This window comes from Phaenicophaeus curvirostris, chromosome 9 (assembly GCF_032191515.1).
Source record: "Phaenicophaeus curvirostris isolate KB17595 chromosome 9, BPBGC_Pcur_1.0, whole genome shotgun sequence".
Classification (NCBI taxonomy): Eukaryota; Metazoa; Chordata; class Aves; order Cuculiformes; family Cuculidae; genus Phaenicophaeus; species Phaenicophaeus curvirostris.
In genome coordinates, this window is record NC_091400.1 from 3,025,714 (window position 1) to 3,045,599 (window position 19,886).

General features: G+C 41.9%; 1 protein-coding gene across 6 annotated transcripts; it reads right to left on the minus strand.

Moving 5' to 3' along the window:
- Nucleotides 1–1,186: 1,186 nt before the first annotated feature.
- SLC16A9 (solute carrier family 16 member 9) lies at nucleotides 1,187–19,476 on the minus strand. 6 transcript variants are annotated; one of them, XM_069864373.1, is made up of 8 exons: nucleotides 19,382–19,476; nucleotides 15,616–15,678; nucleotides 15,084–15,201; nucleotides 13,454–13,682; nucleotides 6,072–6,215; nucleotides 5,088–5,183; nucleotides 2,399–3,301; nucleotides 1,187–2,063 (listed from the first exon to the last, which is right to left on the minus strand). In XM_069864373.1, the coding sequence occupies exons 4-8, from the start codon at nucleotides 13,647–13,649 to the stop codon at nucleotides 1,885–1,887; spliced, it is 1,518 nt and encodes a 505-aa protein (XP_069720474.1). In that variant the 5' UTR covers nucleotides 13,650–13,682; nucleotides 15,084–15,201; nucleotides 15,616–15,678; nucleotides 19,382–19,476; the 3' UTR covers nucleotides 1,187–1,884. The 6 variants fall into 6 exon arrangements, with proteins under 6 accessions (XP_069720474.1, XP_069720472.1, XP_069720476.1 ...); XM_069864371.1 differs by having other exon boundaries at nucleotides 15,084–15,194; nucleotides 15,612–15,678; XM_069864375.1 differs by lacking the exon at nucleotides 19,382–19,476 and adding an exon at nucleotides 19,068–19,157.
- Nucleotides 19,477–19,886: the final 410 nt, after the last annotated feature.

A 19,886-nucleotide genomic window follows, 5' to 3' on the forward strand; every position in this document is an offset into this window, starting at 1 on the left:
CATGCACTGAATCAATCCAGGGAAGAAAACACCACACAATAGTTACAGCCAGCTGACAAGTAGAGGAAAAATATGAAGATAAAACAATTGCATCTATGCATTTGTCAAGTTTTAATACAAATACAAGCAAATCCCAGAAAGTTAGCAAAAAACTGTCTGAAACCAAGCTGGATTTTCCTACCTTGGACCAGAAAAGGGAATATTACTTGCGCTTATGTCTGCCCCACTTAGAGGTTAAATCGCTCTTGCTTAATGAGGTGTGCAAACACAGTAACTCTGTGCATAGCACTTCAACAATAAAGGTTGCTCATTACATGCCTGTTTTTTATCTTAAGGATTATTTATGAGCCAGAATCATAGCAGCCATCTGAGGCACCCAGTACTGCTGAGTACTACGCGGGCATTCGCAGGAAACTGCACAGGATATAACCCAGGGTAAGAACTTCTACCTCACCAATGTGCTCCACTAAACTTTAAAGCTACAGCAAGAATCCAAATCGCACAGCACGTCATGCACGGAAAGATTTCTGTGGCTACTAAGAGCAACCAGACACATCTCTGGCACAGGAGCAGCTATGGGAGCAACAGCTATTGCATAGGGCAAGCAGGGCAGCGTTGAGCTAGCTGAGACATCCTGCCTTCACTCTAGGCACCACATGGCTCAGGAAAGACTTCAGCCTCACAGTGATCCCGCCCCCAGTCACACGAGCCTCAAACCTTTGGTTAAATAGAAGCAAAAATCCAAAACACACACAGAGGTAGCCTGCAGCTAGACAGTATCCAGGCAGTGGGCTTGAGGGGCTCTCTCTTAATTGTCCTGTTTAGTGTTGACATATTGCAGCTCTCCTTCCATCTCAGCTGTCCCCAATACCTCTCCTGTTAACACTGTGCAACTCCTTTTCTCACTTCTTTAGGAACTCCTCTCCCTCCTGGGTCCATTCCCAAAATGACAGAGCAAAGCTGACACTACTGTCGCATTTTTACTTTTTTCATCAAATCTACCTTGTTGAAACCTCTACTGCTAGGCTTTCTGCAGCACGTTCAACTTACTAAACTGTACCAGTACAAAAAGAGATGCCTCCAGTACTGCCAGACTGCGAGTGACTTGCTACTCACCTGTGGACTTCTGTAAGCACTTCTCCAAATCTGATCTAAAGATTATAAACTTGCATAACCAAGTCAGCACTTCTTTTCATAGTTTCAACAATCACATTTATTCCTTGGTTTAAAAGGTTTTGGTACAACAGTTTTATAAACAGACTTCACAAAATGTCTATTATTTATAAACATACTTCTTAGTTGCAGTGGTAGTAAGAATGTTTACTTTCATCATAAAGTTCGCTTCAGTTATGCAACACAAGACTGGTTTTGCTCCCCGCTCTTCTCCCTATCCCAGCTGGCACTTCATTGTAAACTGGAGAAACTTTAAGAAGACAAGAAGTTAATCTAAGCACGATGTTATAAGCACCTTTCCACAGTATTACATTCTAATAAGGCAATTATTTGTTTTGTAAAGTTTGTGCAACTTGGAGACCTATAAAAGGTGACAGAAACGCCAGCCTTCATTTTTGCTTCAAAGTTTTCACTCCCCAGCACTCCCCTTTTTAAAAAAACCCAAACAAGTACAGTTGGTAATACAGCAGAATATACCCCTTCTAGGGTGAAAGGAAATTACAGTAGACAAAGGTTGAAAACATGATGCACAAAAGACAAAATAAGACTGTTCTTAAAAAATAAAATAAAAAAAAGAAGAAACTGAAAAACAAGCAACAATGGAATTTTTCTAGTGAAAGAGGATTTTTGAGCTTCATAAATAAGTGGAAAATTACCAAAATACTTTGCTATGTAATATAAAAAAAGCACAAAGTGTTTTCCAGTTGTCACCTAAGCAGTAGATGCAACTTTGTAGGAGTAAGTATTTGGAGGCAGCTTTGAGCTCTGACTGGTACAGGCATTCCAGCAGGGTAACGCCGCCAACAGCAGAAGAAATCCACCCAGTAAGACACAAAAGCCACTGAAATAGAATGCAGTGTCATACTCCTGCGTCCAGTCGTAAAACCAACCTGAGGGTGAAAATAAGAGAGAAGAGCATCAGTGAGGAGTTAAATGCAACACAGCACGGTCAACTAGAGAAACATCATGAGAGGGGGAAAAGAAACCTGCCAAATCTAAAATGCAGTTTGATCACCTAAGAAATGAAATGTGTCTTTCATCAAAGCCAAAACCAGAACACAATCCGCTTTGCTAGGTCAGGCAAAACAGGCTTCAATTTTTGTTGAAGATTTTTATTTCATCTTTCCACTGTTATTAGGACCAACTAGAACTACTTGAATGCAAATTAATTCTGTCTGGTCCTGATGAGCTCATATTCATTTTATAGTATCTACCCCGACCTTACCTACAATTGGTGGTCCAAGGCTATTTCCAAGTCCAGCAAAGAACATCAATATCCCATACGCGTGAGTCAGTTTGTCAATTCCCACAGTCTTTGTTGTTACATATGGAAAAATCGACCAGTTCCCAGTCAGAAAACCTAAAATTCCAGAAAGCATCGCTAATGTAAGGTAACTTTTGGCAAATGGAATTGCAAACAAGGCCACTCCTGTCATTAGTAAGGTGGATACGTATAGATATAAAGTGTTAACCCACTTAAAATCTGCCAGTATTCCTAAGGTAAGTTTGCCAACTGCAGTCATAATGCCTATAATGGAAATAAGGGGCACATGATAGTCATCTTCATTCATGTTTGCACTTCTGGCTACATCTTCCATGAGCAGAGAAGGAGGAAATCCACCAATATCAAAGAGCAATATGGCAACAAATAGAGCTGAAAATACTTTGTTCTTAAAAAGAACCGCGGTTTCCTCCCAGTAGTTCAAATAGAGCTGCCACTTCCTTTTGGCGAGTTGCTTGCAGAAGTTTGTCTGTTCTACAACTTTCTTTTTATAAGTGTCTCTCTCATTTATATTTATTAATATATTCTTATTTAAAACGCTATCCTGTTTGCTATCAGGCATATTGTTCACACATTTTCCATCGATGTAGCCCTTTTCAAGGATGCTTATATTTTCTTCAACTGTCTTTTCTTTTCCATGGTAAACAAAATATTGATCCAGGACTTTGTCTACACTTGTTTTTTCTGCTGGAGGAGAATCAGGTGACTCCAATGGTCTCATCAGGCTGCCACATGCTAATATATTTAGAGACAGTGCACCAACTATTAGCAGACAACCATCCAGCCCATACAGATCGATAAGTTCTTTTTGCAGTGCTGCATATATAAAGAGTCCAAGACTTGAGCCTATAAAAGGAAAATAACAAGTTTAAACTGAAGAACTAAGAACATTCTTCTATGCTAACAAACTACAGCAGTTACAAATATATTGTCACAGGAATGGTACATCTCTCTCTCTCCAGTCTAATGATCTGGTGAGTTATCATCCCTCTTGAAGTTAGTTTCTTCGTGAAGTATCCACAAAATAAAAAGCCTTTCAAAATATCTGAACTAGTGATGATTAACACCAGCTGACATCTCAGAAACAAGTAGGATTGATACTATATCTGATGAAAAACAACAAACAACTAAGCTATCCTTCTGCCATGCACTCACATACATGTATCCCTTCAGGTACCATTTTCAGTTAGCACAGTTAGAATTTCACACATTCTACCCCTCACTGTCACCCTCCTCCTCTAAGGCAAGAAGAGAGCAGGGGTTCACCGAGAGCTCTCCTAGAAACAGCCCTCGGCTATTTGGTGTTTAAAGAGAGGGGCTCACATGGTAGAAGTTGACTTCAAATGCATTTCTGAAGCTCTGCAGGGCCAAACATGCATTTGAGAAATTTGGCTCCTGAGAAGAAAACACTCAAAAGTAAGCAGGTACTACAAACACAAGCCTTTTATGCAATCCCACCAATTTAAAGAAAAGGCTGTCAGTTGAAGTAGGCACAGATCCCATTGTAATCAATGGATGTCCATTCAGAAATACAGCACTGTTTTTTCAAGTCAATTTGAAGACAAATTTTAAATTAGAATGATTTGCTGAAAACTGCCTCTAGGTTCTGTAATAGCCACCTACATACCTCAGCACTAAACACAAGAAAAAATAATGATAAAACACACTTGTTTTGTCTTCCGGGTAATAAAATTAATCAGGGCTCAATAAAATCAAGCCTTAAGGCAAACTACCTGGAATCCCAGCAAAAGCCCCTGAAAACGATCCCAAGGAACTTTTCTGCAGAAGCCTGCCTTTATTCCACTGGTATGGATCTGGCATTAATATCACACAGTGCTGACCATACTGATTAGGCTTCTTCTCACCAAAAGCTACTTAAGAGAATAGGTCAGAGGAGAGATTCAATAAAACACAGAAAGCAAGGTATGGGACAACAGCCTTCTTCAACAGTTCCTACTTTGTTCATTAATTTAGCAGTTCCTCTTGGTGTAAAGGATAACATGACACAGCCTAAAGACTCAGAGATAAGGGTGAGAAACACTGCTCAGTGTCCTTCAAAGAACTTTCCTTGTATTATCAGATGTTCATTTTTTTAGGACCCCTTTGACATACATGGACAAAAAACTGGGATGAGCTTTCGAAGATTTCAGAATTTAGTCTTCTTTTAAATTGGACAGGAAAAAATAGTAAAAATGTAAGTCTGAACTTGAACTACCCTTTTAAAGATATAGCTAGTGTGAGGTTGTGGTGATCCGGCATTCATATTCAGCGTCTCCAATCTCTTTCTCACCTCTGATCTTGTGTAAGAAACAAGAGGGAGAAAGCTCTACAGAAAGTTTCCCCTCTTATTACTCACAGCACATAGCCCAAGCTACTCACGACTCTGCTTTCATTTTAGCAAATATCCTTTTGTCATCTATATGGACAACCCAGACCATACAACAGCATGCATAGTTATTATTTTATCTGAAGCCTGATTTTATCTGCTAATGAACAGATGTTAATGAACACACTGCTGATGTTTTGACTTAAGATATACTTCACGAATTAACTGAGAAAGATATTTCTATTGAAAGGGTAACAGTAGCTCTATCAGAATTGAAAAGTTAGAGATGACAATTAAAGGTCATACCTGTTGAAATCAGACCCAGTGCAAGGCCCCTGCGTTTGTCAAAATACTGGCAAGTGATGGTGACTGTTGCGGTATACAAAAGGCCACATCCAAGCCCTTGAGAAAAAGAGTCAGAAATAAGGCATGCAACACTCTCTGGCATACGAATGCCCCTTTTTATTCATCAGGTAATACAATAGTGTACCCTGGGCACCCTGGCTCAGCACCAGCCACACCAGCCTTACACTGACAGGGCTATTTGGCTGCCCTGCACTGTCCCACTCCTCTCCCCTGACCATTCCTGATGACAGAAGCTGCATGGAACAGGCTGCATTTGAGTTCACCAACTCAGGCTCCATGCTACACGGAAGGGTTACATGGCTTTCAGTGCCAGAAAGGGGCCAGAAAACAGCAGAGCTGCATCCAAGTGGCACTGTGCCTGAGCCAGCACGCCGCTGGGTCCCTGCTGGCCAGAGAGGGATGCCTGCACTCCTGACACAGTAACTTGATAAACCACTCTGCAGCACTGGGGGCAGGTCACCACCTGCTAGGAGAACAGCACTTTCATGCCTCTAGCACAGTGACTTAGGTTCAACACAGTTATGTGGAGAAAAACATCACTCACTAATGATCTCTACTTTATCAAATTAGAATGAGTAGATGACAAAATTCCAGAAGGGATGTCATTTTTTAAGACTTGCACTTCACACCTGCAGAAGACCTACTTGACGTCACCCTTTAGATAAAACATCAGCTTCTTCACCTCTAACAGAGGACAGGCTGCTTTCAAACCCTGGTGAACATATGCATTACTTTTATCTTTCACTACCTCATAGCAAATCTGACTGTGTGACATCTCTCCTTGTCCCAAAGTGAAGTATTCCTTGATAAATCAAGTCCCAGACTATTACTGCCCCTGTGAATCAGTTTCCCATTTCAGATCCAAAAACCAAGACTCAAAATAATACAGATTAAGTCTCTACATGAAAGGGGGGTGTTTCTTACCAACAACAATCCCATATGAAATATATAGAAAATATATGTTAGGTGCAAAACTGCTCATCATGAGGCCCCCAGCCACCATAAAGCCACTGAAGATTGCTACTGCTCTGGCTCCAAAAGATGACACACATATACTGCAGACAGGACCTAGAGGAAAAGCAGGAAAAACATTCCTAGTAAATATCAGAACCAGGAAGATCTTCTAAAACATCTCAGGCTATGGAAATATTTCTTATGGTAATCATTTACATATATAATGATATCAAACAACAGATTGGAGTACTTATTTTTACAGGAATCCTTGCAAGATTTGGTTATAAAAATATACAAGATTAGGCTTGCAAGATTTTTGCTCAAATTGAAACTGACATGAAGACCATGAAATGGTACCAAGGCTGGGAGAGAAAGAGCAGCAAAACATTCTTTAAACACAGAAGGATACATAACATACTAGACTGTAACACTCCCACTATGCACCTAAGGTCTTGTACAATGGTTCTGAAAAGAATCTTCCTCTTTAGGTAACAAAACAACTTAGACCACCAGCCAGGCTTTAACCAAGCCAGTATTTTTTAACAGAGTCCCAAAACCATGTTTCAGAAATGACAGTATCTGTACTCATCTTGATATGAGATTTAAAAAACTGAAATGGAAAATAATAACTTCTGATCACAATTATGGTACGAATGCAACCTGGTGCTTACATAGAGGAAATATCTACTGATATACCAGATAAAGGCAAACACTAACTTTCTTTGATTTTCTAGGTAATTAAATACCTGCTAGTCAGTATTTTACCAAGTAAGAATTTACTATTATCTTTCTGCGACAAAACTACAGAAAATAAATGCATTTATTGAGAATGTCCAGAGCAACATTCATGAAGTTCAAATGAGGTTTCTCCCACTCTTTACCCCCCTAACACTTCTTAGTTGGTTTGTTCTTCAGAACAAGAACAAAGTGCGGGCAACATTCATACTCTGCCTCTACACAGCCAGTTCTCCCTTCACAAAAGTAGAACAAGCACTTAATTCTCAGTTGTGTGACCTGGAATACACCTTTTAGTCTGAAGTAGCGTGCAAGCTTCGTGCCCTGAATAAATAAGCAACCAGCAAGGGACTTGGCTTGCAAAAAACAATCTCTCATCTGAAACCTTGTAGTTCAAAACAATCATACATAGACTTTTATAACTAACCCCAAGATCCTAAACTCAGCAACTCTGAAACTAAAGGCAGATACACAGATTAATGACATTATTTAAAAACCAACAAAAAAGAAAAACCTCACCACCTTTGTGCCTCATTCACAGCTATAGAAAGACACTCCATGGTTGATACAATCTGTGAAAGCCCAAACTTTGGAGTCTGCAGTTTGTTAAGGTTCATCCTCCCTGACTCACATGTGAGATTCCCAGCAGATGGGAGGTGAGCCCAGAGAGGTGACATGAGGTGAATAACAGTTGGAGCCGAGAATGGTGCTTGCCTAGGTTTGCAGACAGGAGCTAGCAGCTGGGAATGCAGGCAAGGTTTTCGTGTGGTTACCAGCCACGGGACAAGCAGTTCCGGCAGGCAGGAGCACAGATGCGTTAGCAGGTGAAATGATCCTCTAAGGCAAGGCAAGTCAGAACTTTTGCCCTACATAAGAGCTATCTGCCTAGGGAACATAAAGGGGAGCAACTCTAAATTGGGGCTTATCCAGCAAACAGACTGTTAAAGAAGAATCAAGAAAATCTTCTGGGGAAGTGGGGTTTATCTAGATTTTGGAAATGATGAAAAAGGAACGTTTAAGCACTTGCTGTTTCTCAAGAGTCAGCACGCTGTGGGAGTGAAAGCTGGCCAGGATAACTTGGGCAGAGCAACTCGCTGAGAACAAAAGCTGAGAGTGTTAGATCATTGCTGAGTCTTAGAATTCATTACTAGAACTGGCAAATTAAGTATGTTTCCTAAACTCATGAGATTTAAAAATAAACAAAGGATTGAATCGGTATTACATAAAAAAAAAATGTTCTACGCTAAAAGAACATAAGGTAGTGGTAACATAATTCAATTAAGCAAAGGAATTTGAACTCTTTCTATGCTTTATTTCTCTCCCACTACCTTGTTAAAACAAACAGTATTTCCATTCCACCTGCTTTCTACCTTTTGACACAGGTTCTTTCAGAAGATCCCTGCTGAGCCTGGGGTGGTGGTATTGGCACAGACTGCTCTGAGCTGAAGTTTGACCCTTTGACCCCAAAACAGAACAAGGGAGACAGAGTTGAAGAACATGTCTTCATAACCCAAGGACACTTTCCTCTGGAACATCATCAAAAGCATCTCTGACAGGGTCCAAGGAGACGCTCTTCCAGCTTCTCCCACTTATAAAAATAATCCCAAAGGAGAAGAGAAAGTAGAACGAGATCTTTTTGCTCTGACATGGAAAACAACCTGCACAAGACTGAAGAACCTGCTCCAATAAGCTCAGTATTAATGTGTCATCTCACACAGCAAGAGACCTGGCAGCTCAGCAATGACCCTGTTCATAAGAAGGAACAGCAGCATAAGTATTAAAATAGTTATCATAGGTCTTCAAGTTGAGAAGAAAAACAGCTCCAACTTCCCCTTCACACCAGGCCCCTACCTTAACACTCCCCTCATCGTACTGCTAGAAAATAAAAGTCACAAAAGAAAACCCCCATGAGAGCCAATATCTTTGTTCCTTTCCCTGCCTCCTCACATTCATTCTCTTTGTTTCCCAAAGAGCTGGCATTTCTTTCCACCAGGCACAGTACCTTTGGTTATTACCATGGTATTTGCACAGCAGTTCATTGTACATAAACATGTTATTCTCTACAAGTAATTCAAACACAATGGGTTCAAGGCAGTTATTCTGGCCAAACATCCAGCTTTCACATAGCGGGACTGAGACTTGCTCTGTGTACTCCTGCCCCGTGGATTTTGTTCAAAATGGATATTCTGAAAAATCTAAGAGTCTGTGTCCAGACACATAGGAAACACATCTTCAGGCAGTTATAAGGTTTTTCGTTAGTTGACTCTCTTTCAAAAAGACCTTTCCACTGATTATGTATTTCTCACTGTAATGCGAACAACAAAAATAAAATCCCAGTGGCAATCCTCAATAGTAAGCATGGAAAATGGCTTTTAGGCCAGCATTTTGTTTAGTTCGCCAAGAAACTCCAGGGGTTAGCACTGGTATTAGAATAATACTTGAAGAAACTGATACATATTTACATCTTTTACAAACAAAATCCCTGGGGCTTTTTTCTTTCCAAATGATGCATCTTAAAACTGGACAAATATCTATCAAAAAAACATACCAGCCCAGTTTATAGGCATGGCAGCTAACTCTAGGAAGAAAACTGTATTGCTCTGAAAGACTCAGAAGCCAGCACAGGGACAGCCACTGCTCTTCTGCACACAACCTGTCACAGCTCGGCAGCCAGCAATACAATTATCAGGCTCCACAGGGGAGCAGTCAAGAAGATCTCTAGACAAAAAGGGAAGAAGCAGAAGAAGAAGATGGGCTCTCACAGTAGATCTTCCTGCAGAGAGACCAAAGAGAAAGACCTCCTATAAGGAATCATTTGTACATTCATATTTTCATGAAGATTTTTTTGAATAAAAGACTATCCTCAGTGAGACCTGGATGCAACAGTGTCGCCTTCCTAAGATGTGAAAACAAGCCACAAGAACTTTATAACTATTGCGATGTTCTGACCTCCTGACAATACAAGGTTGCTTTGTTTAATGGACATCAAGAACTAGCACTCCCTTCCTCAATCTTCTCACATGAAAAGAAACATTCTGCCAACTAACACTCCCTTCCTCCACTCACTCATCTCAAAGGTCCTTCCTCCTCCACCTCATACACAGACAAAGCCTTTTGCTAAACAAACAATACTGGATAGAGTTCTTTTTCTAATCTCCTGCACTCATCTTACCTACTGTACTTGCTGCTATTTGTCTGAACCTGTCGAAACTGTAGAGTAGAAGCAATGCTCACGGACTGTACATAAAATCCACTGGACAGAACACAAGAATATTTTTTGCAGATTAAAGGCATTGCTAAAACCTAGTCATGATACACGTAATATTCTCCAAGTGTTTGTACTTTGGATAAGAAAGTAGATCAGAAAAAACCTTTTTACACTGGACAACAACCCACTGCCAGATGATTTAAAAGACTACTCCTTTCTGACAGTTATTAAATGAACCAGGCCTCTCTTTGGAGGAATCTTTGGAACACCTCCACCACTCCCTACAACCTATGTATAGTTTCCATAGTTTACAGTGGAGGCTATCCATGTGCAAGGTTTCTGTCCAAAAAAACGTAGATCCTGCAAAGGTTTTTAGAGTTGTAAAAATATTGCTTGAAAACACAAAGTTAAGCTTTTTAAATATTTAACACTATGCACTTCAGACCAGCAGAAACACCCCATTAATTTATCAAGACATGACTTTCAAGGATGAATCTTCCTTTTGTCTTTTCTCCATTAATAAAGGGGAGTGGGAAGCCTATCGCTGGTGTTCCCTGCTATGCCAAATACTGTGAAGGCAACTGTTACTATAAACAGCTGTGGTGCCAATTACAGGCGCCAAGGTCTTTGTTTTGCTTTTAACAAGTATAACAACATGGATCAAATTTAATTTCAGGCTTGAAATGGATTTAAAATTAAAGAACACTTGGTGCAGGAGAAACAATCTTCAATAACATAGTAAATATCCACCTCTTGACTGTTTTAGTAGGGGAAATATGCTAAGCTCTTTCAATTTCTTCCTGTGCAACAATCTCTACATCATCCATAGAGCCATATGCTGCATCAACCATAGCCTGACCAGCACTACACCACCTAATATTATAGATCTCGCCATTGCCTGTACATTAACTCTGATGCTTTACTTTCACTGTTTTAGGCACATTTCTTCAACACACTAAGGTCAGTTCACAGAGTTATAACTCAAGTCATCGGCACAGAAGAGCTCAACCAGGTCCCCGTCCCATTCCCTTTTCCAGCTGATGGGCTGAACAGTCCACCTCAGGGCTGAACACGCCTTCACAGCACTGTCTGTGCCGCAGGATGACAGAAATCGAACACCAGGAAATTCATCTCAATAAACAAGGTGCTGTACCAGGTTTCTATGTCTCTAGTCTAAGTTTAGCTCTCACGCAAGTCAGAAGTAAACACCGGAGAAAGGATACCAATACAGCAGTATGGAAAGGACTTATCAGCATCAGCTACTTTGGAAAACTGTTCAAGACCACATGTACAGAGGGAAAGGGATAAGGCACACAGAACCATTTTCTGTGCCAGTTGGCACACACATAAGGACATTTTCTTCTTTTGGGTGAAATTGAAGTACTAAGAGAGCTGTCAGTGTGATGTCACTGGACCTACCTTCCCCTGTTACAGAAGCTGGCTCATGTAATTAACAGTGCTATCAATGAGAAAAGTCTTCCTTAAGAAAATGGACACTAACTTATTTCCTGTATACAGCTGCAAGCTACATAACTGCCACTCTTTTCTCCAGCCTGGAATCTACAGCTTCAGAAAGGTGATGTTAAACTGTAGAGGGCTCACAGATGAGTCTTAATGGCTCTTCAGAAGCACAAAAGTCTCTTGCATCAATGGCAAAAAGACTGTACCAAGGTACAGGCTTAAAAGAAAATTTAGAAGTAATTTAATTACAGTCTCTACGCACACACCACAGTAATTCAGGGGCTCTTCAAAATATACTACTTAAAAATAACATTATTCATGAGCTAAGAACTAATACTAAGCAACTTGTATCATAAGATTACATACTTCTAAAGACAGAATTAATTACCAAGAAAAGTTCTAAGAGATGTAGAAGCCACTAAGCAAACATGTTCTAAATGAAATGAGAATTACAGTATTTTCTGCATGCAACACAGAGGGCTTTGAGTACCAGTATTTGAAAATGTGTCTTTGGATAACTAGATTAGAGACTGGAAACAAAAAAGAAAGGAGGAGAAAGGAAAGAATAACAAATCCTAGAAGAATCAAGGTAGGAACAGTAAAAAGCAAGGGAACTACAGAAAGGCTTTGGGGTAACACTGACGTATTCACACATGCGATACTGCTGCTGAAATCAGCTTGCCTGGAGACATTGTTAAGTTATTAAGCTACAGATAGTATCTTTTCACATACATGAAAATGTGCTAGTTTAGAAAAGTTCAAGTAGCCTGATCACCTACTTAACATAGGCTACAGTGCACAATGGTCCCATCTGGCCTATAATACTGGAACCTGCAACGGCAAAAATACGAACAGAAGCAAGTTCTCTTTTCCAACATTCATTAAAAAGGGCCTAATTTGCAAATGGACTCTACAGTCCTTTGCTCACTTACACCCTGGGACTGAATATAGCCATCTTGTGGTTAATGATCCACTTGCTTTTCTCTAGTGACATAAAACCCTAACACAAGTGTTACATCAGTATTTGGCCAGTGACAGCATCATACAAAGCAGTGGTCTTTACTCAGGTCTGGATCACTATTTGAATGTAAACTCTCTTTTAAGGACAGATTTCCTCAGAATCCCAAGCTATATTTTGTCCATTAAGCTACATAACTGCTTTTGCCTGCAGCAACTTCTCTGCTGGCAGGCAACTTTTTCCAGATTCAGCAAAAAGATAATTGTTCCCATGGTGAATCTTTAAAAAGCAGAAGTAAGTGATATTATCCAGTACAACACTCATGCTCAATATTTAAACAACGACGAAATGGACCTATGGACCTTCAAAGCAGTGTTTTATTTCCCTGAATCCCTGCTGTACTCTTCAGGTGACAATTCCTTAGTTGTTTTACTAATACCACTGTTATCCATATTCTAGGCTTCAAAAGGAGTTCTTTTTCAAACAAACAGTGGAAAGAAGCCCTTATCCACCCTAACTGGTGGGTTTACTTCTAGAGCTGAAAAATGAGTAACTAGTTTATTAATTGACTTTTCTTTTTTTTTTTCTTAAAGCACTAGAATCACTTCAGACTAACAGTTTGCTCTGATTTTAAAGATACTAATGAAATGTTAGTCTTAAATCTTCCTTAAAAAAAAATAATTCCATCAACAAAGTTACTGTTCAGTCTCTCAGACAGAGTTTGGTTTTTCTAGTTTATTCAAACTCAGTAATTTTTTTATTTTCTAAGGGAAACATTTTTATTGCTCTTTTACAATTATATTATTTTGGTTTATGTATACTGGAACTATGGAAGTAAACTTCTTACCAGTCTTGACCTAAAACAAAACGCAGCATCCTTATTGCATCATTTGCAGCTGTCTTTAATATAATTGCAAAAGCACAAACAGACAAAAGCATCGATTAGAAAGAAATGTTTCGACTTAAAATAGATACTGCCTCTACACTTACTGGCAAGCAATCCAATTCCATTTGCTAGTGATCCAACCCAAGCAGTCTTGCCTTTCCCTTCTCCAAAAGCATCCAGCCATTCCAAATACAAGACTCCCACCGCCAGTGGTGATCCATAACACAGGAACTGAGTAAAGAAGCAAACTACAACAATCACCCAGCCCCAGCCACCATCTGGTGGTTTCCGAAATACCATCTTGTCAGGTGAGTGCAGAAGTACAGGCAGAACCTGTGTAAACAAAAACGAACAGAACAGAGCATTAGAAATCTGATTGACCTAGGTTTGCTAGCAAAAGTGAGCTGTACAGAGAAGTAAATATTCAAGTACACACCCAAGTGCAAGGTCCTACACCTGGACTGGGGCAATCCAGTTTCCATACAGGCTGGGGGATGATGTCATAGAGAGCAGCCCTGCGGAGAAGGACTTGAGAGTGCCAATTGACAAGAAGCTCGACAGAGCCAGCAATGTGCGCTCGCAGCTCAGGCCAACTGTATTAAAAGAAGCATTTCCAGCAAGTCAAAGAAATTCTTCACTGTGAGGGTGGTGAGGCACTGGCACAGGTTGCCCAGGGAAGCTGTGGATGCCCCCTTCCTGGAAGTTTTCAAGGCCAGGTTGGTTGGGGCCTTAAGCAGCCAGGTCTAGTGGGAAGTGGGCTGGAAACTGGATGATCTTTAAGGTCCCTTCAAACCCAAGCCCTGCTGTGATTCTATGATTACGTAAATGCTTATTTCAATGATTCCTCAAGAAACACATGCAATAAAGCATACAGGCAATGAAAATAATTTACCAATTGGTACTTTTACCTCTTCTGCATAACACAGGAACAGTACACAAAGCATTAGTGAGTCATTCATATATCAGCACTGTATTACAGAAAAGGGGAACATTTCATTTTCTGAGTGTTAAATAGGCTTTGTGAAGAACTCAGGCACTAATGTCTGCCATAGTTCAATGGGAGAAACACATGGCCACCAGCTGTTAAGCCCTCAGATATTGTGACCAAAGTGTATAGTGTATAGGCTTGAACAACAAGAAAAACTACAGGTATAAAACAGTCCCAACAAATAATTTAGGATTTAAAAAAAAATAATCACAAGTATCAAAATATTAGTTCAAGGTTCGGAAAAAAAAACCACAGTGTGCTCTGTGAGAGGTAGGCCAAGAGGAAGACTAACGTTCCAGGCATAGATAACAATACTCTGGTCTATCAAGGTGATGTGCAGAGGAGCAATGCATCCAGAAATTCACATTAGTAAATGAAGTGAGTTCTAAAAGTGTATACAGGTGTTGCATTATACGCCAAGACATGACGGTATTAAATACAAAAAAAAAAAATCTTCTATAACCTGTTAAAGTGTCCACTCTTTACACAGTTTGCACACATAATCCTTCCCGAACTGGCACTCACTTCTTGGACTCTATAAATACCATCAGACTCCTTAGCATGGCAAGATGCATCACCTGTCCTCTATGGCTTTAAATTGCTGACTGTCCTCACACCTTCCCAAGACCAGTTTGTGAATGTACCGACTGATGCCTGTAACATCTAGCAGAGAATTTAGAGGTTTTATAGGTTAAATTGCTTTGGAATAGTTAAAATGATTATGCGAGTCTATGCACACAACCAACCTGCCTTCCTTCTCTACAGGGAGCAATCTGCCGAAGTGACGATCACAAACCCCATGTTCTGTTCCTGGCTCTGTCACTAACCAGATGTGTGATTCTCAACAGTTTTATTTCCTTTACCCTGTAAGGCAGAAACAGACAAGACCTTACCCTTTTTTCTTTGTGAAATACTCTCAAATACCATCTGCACGCTATCATTTACGCGTTGACTGCCACAGTAACAGTTCTGCTCTGGGAGACCCCCAACAGGCAAAGCAGAAAAACAAACGCGTTACACTGCCTTTTTGACTTATAAGCCAGAGGAGATGGAAAAAAGTTACTGCTGTATTAAAGTGAAGTGTAAACAAGCGCATAAGAACAGAACTTTCATTCAAGCTCCTTGTGCTCTTTGCTCATGCAATTTTTGAGAATTTGCATGGAGAATTTACAAAAAAAAGCTACAGTGTAAAGCTTTAAGGAATAATTACTGTAGAGACATGAAAAAGTTCAGTTCTAGTATACAGATGCACTTAAAAGTTTCTTTGAAGATACTTACAGATGATGACGACAAAAAGGTCCTTCAGCTTCCTAGAAATGTAACTTCAAGTGGTGATTCTACCTGCAGAAAAAAAGGGGCAAAGCAAGATTTCAGCTAAAGTAACACTGCAGCAATGATCTCAACTCTGAAAAACTGACGTCTTCACATTAAACTTCTTTTAGCATCTTCTCAGAGGAACCTCAGAAGTAATGAAGTTAATCTCAGTGGAGAAATACTGATCCCCCCTCAATTAATTAACAGCTGACAGCAGCCTTGAGCCTCAAAAATAAGAAAAACACGGTCTACTGATGTAAAATAAACTTTGACACTCCAGGACCTCTGGGAGTGATTTACAGTCTTAACATACCAACAGTCCTTCAAGACAGAGTATTTTCAGTAACTAATGTTACAACATTGTGTGTTTCAGTTATAAACGTAAGCTCTGACTTATTTCCTGAAATGCCTGGCAAGTACGCCTTGATTACATCAGCTGCAAGGCACTGGGACAGGTCGCCCAGAGACACTGTCGATGTCCCATCCCTGGAGGTGGTCAAGGCCAGGCTGGATAAGGCTTTGAGCAACCTGATCCAGTGGTAGGTGTCCCTGCCCATAATAGGGGGGTCGGAACTGGATGATTTCTAAGGTCCCTTCCAACCCAAACCATTCTATGATTCTATGCTAAGGGTGACAGGTGAGATAGACAGAAATCATACCACACTGTAAGGTATCAAAGTATTAAAAAGCTCCCACACAAAATACTGAAACTATATGCATGCAGTCACCAAAAGAGCTGACATAAGCATCTCTCCGTGCAGTATCACTTGGCTTGTTTTGTCCTCAATAAGCGTCAAAATGGTGGAAATAAGTAACAGCTTCAAGAAAAGACACTTCCACTAGAGACAATGTAAGGAAGTTCTCAGAAAACCACTAAAATACTGGAAATAGCTGGGAAATAATACTTGTTTGAAAAGTGATCTTTAGAAAACAAACACATTTTAGCTGTTACATTTATTTTCACTATACTGACGCCCTAAAATTTGGCACAGAGACAACTCTGAGTTCAGTTCTGCTATTTTAAACATTTGATGGGGAGGAAGGGAGCAGAGGGCAGGGCAGGAGAAGAAAGTAGTTCTCAGCGCCTAAGGTCACACAGTCTTTTCTAACAGAGAGAACAGAAAAACTCTGTATCAATTCCTCATCTCTATTTTTCTAAACACTTCAAGTCATTTACAGTCTGCAATTGACAAGCAAAAAGTGAAAGCCACCATCATTTTGCCTCCCAGAAATCATCCTCAAAATGAAAACAGATCTGTGAAGTCCCAGAGTCTGTATTTAAGAGCCAACAAGACCTGGTTGTTCCTTCCCTTTCTTGCAGGTTGCTCCTTTACCTTATACTGCTGTGTGCCCCTTATCTAAAAAAGGCATTATTTCCTAACTTCCCCGAAGAAGACATGCAAGCCGAGAGCCCCGTGTGGGGAGGCCGCTCCCCAGAGCCCTGCTACAATACATCAAGATGTCCCAGTCAACCAAGCCGCTGCTGGAGACCAATACACCTTTCACTGGTACATGATTTAATGCTTCCCTGAAAACGACTATAGAAGCTTAGCAGTACAGACAAGAGCTGACACTAGGAACTAAAACTTTGCTACTCACAACATTGCCTGAACAGGCATCAAATCTGTGCATTGTCTTGGGAAGGAACCAAAGTGCTTTTACTATTTTCTGTCTGTACAGAAGGACACTGACTGTACAGATACACACGATCATCAAAAATAAAGAAGCAGAAGCCCACACAGAAAAGTGCTCAATGTTTTCTCTTGGAACCAACCAGAGAGACTCGTATCATCCTGGAAAGAGATGGACAACCATGGTTTTAAGATTCAGGTGAGAATCATTTCACAAACAAAACTGTTCACAAAAACTAAGCACCTTGTTTCAGACTCCAGGAAACCTAGTTACATCAAAAATACCAAAACGGAGAAATGAAGCAAAAAGAATTAAACAGTAACTTGAAGTTTCATCAGGAAAAGCTTTTCAGTGAGTTGTACTCACTGTGAATGAGAATCAGAAGAAGAGGGTTGCTCGATGAAAGCCTTTACCAACAACAACAAAAAGAAACCCTAGAGAACGAACTGAACAACAAGTTTTAATGCGGAAAAAGAGAGGTGTTCAGCTGCAACCGTCTTCTTTCACCTAAGCAGTTTTATCGCAATATTGAGCTCCTGCTCTATAAATCTTGAAGTTTGGCTTAAAGATGACAGAGTAGCACAAAAAAAGAACTGGTCTAAAGAGCAGGAGTATGCCTGAAATGCCAGCTCTCGGCACAGAAACTTGTATTAATCTGTGGCAAAGGGAATCTTGAGAAAGACAGGACAGTAGCAATACGACTGTTCCAGTTTGTAATTTGTGCAGCTGGAGTCTGGTTAAGCGTGCTGCTTTCTGCAAGCAGCACATGGCTGCAATGAAAGCCAAAGTCAGCAGAATCACTGTGTGATTAACACTCAGCTATTCCAGTTTTGCAAGGCGCTGGTAAAAACTAAGACGGTACCAGCCAGAATAGCAACATCCCTCAATTTCAGCTGAATTACATTTTATATCAATTTCTATTTATGTTTCAGGCAACGCTCTTGCAATTCTCACCTGAAGCTTCTGCTACCCTTTAGCCTGCAAGCGACACCTACAGCGTTAGGGTGGCGGTGATGTGTTACAGTTTTTAACGTGCTCATCACATCCAAGCACCTGCACACGTAATGACATGACGGTACAAGCATTATATTAAATGCGCTGGAAAAGACGTATCCGTGCCTCGATGGCATTAGACTTGAACTCATGTTCTAATTCCAGTAGCTCCCCACACAGATGATCTTTAAGGTCCCTTCCAACCCAAACTATTCTATGTTTCTATATAAATATTTAAGTTCTTTCAGACCGAATGCATTTGAGTCACCGTCCCTGGAGGGGTTTAAGGGCCGGGTGGACGAGGCGCTGAGGGACATGGGTTAGTGATTGATGGGAATGGTTGGACTCCATGATCCAGTGGGTGTTTTCCAATCTGGTGATTCTGTGATTCTATGTTTCCCCTCAGCTCTCAACATTCAGGTCATAGAATCATAGAATCACAGAATAACCAGGCTGGAAGAGACCCACCGGACCATCGAGTCCAACCATTCCTATCAAACACTAAACCATGTCCCTCAGCACCTCAACCACCCATCCCTTAAACCCCTCCAGGGAAGGTGACTCAACCCCCTCCCTGGGCAGCCTCTGCCAGTGCCCAAGGACCCTTTCTGTGAAGAATTTTTTCCTAATGTCCAGCCTAAAAGGTCTAGGTCTCTCTACTCCTCGCGTTCTTCCACTTTCCCTTTTCTAAGTTATTCAAGAGGGTCATCCACATAAATACTTCCTTCCTCTTCTGACAAGACAAGAAACGCGGAGCCTAAACCAAAGCCAAACGCCAGAACGAAACTTACCCAAGGCGTAACGCGCAAAATAAGTTCACACATAAAGCAGCATCAGGCCAGGGCAGCACGAAAACCCGCCAGCTTCGCCCAGATCCGTCGGCAGAACCGGTCCTACCTGTTCCCGGAGCCCCGCCGGGGCGACCCCCGCCCCCCGGTTCCGCGGGGCTGAACCGCGCTCCGAGCCCGCGGGGACGCGGAGCCACGCGGGGCGGCCGAGGAGCCGCCAGCCGCCGCCGCGCTCGAGCAGGAGGCGAACGGCCCCACCTGCGAGGGTCCCCGCGGGGCCCTTATAGCCCCCGCCCGGCCGCCCCTCCCCGCGGTACCTGCGCCCCGGGGGGCGGGGGACGCCCCCGGCCCCGCATCGCGGCGCGGCGGCCGGACAGAACCGGTTGTGGCGCGCGCGGGGGGAGGAGCCGCCGCCTCAGCCCCGGCCCCCGCCCTGAGGGGCGGCCGGCGCGGGACCCGGCCCCTCCGCACCCGCGGGCCCCACCGCATCGAGGCACCGCGGGGCCCTCGCCCCCAGCGCTGGTGGCTCCAAAGCACGACGACAGCCCCCTCATCCCCAGCCCCCGGTGGCTCCAAGGCACGACAGCCCCCTCATCCCCAGCCCCGGTGGCTCCAAGGCACCACAGCCCCTCACCCTCATGTCCCATGGCATCAAGGCATGATTACAGCCCCCTTGCCCCCATCTCCAGTAGCATCAAGGCACAACAGCCCCCTTACCCCCATTCCTGGTGACATCGAGGCACCACAGCCCCTCACCCCCGTGTCCCATGGCATCAAGGCATGATAACAGCCCCCTTGCCCCCATCTCCAGTAGCATCAAGG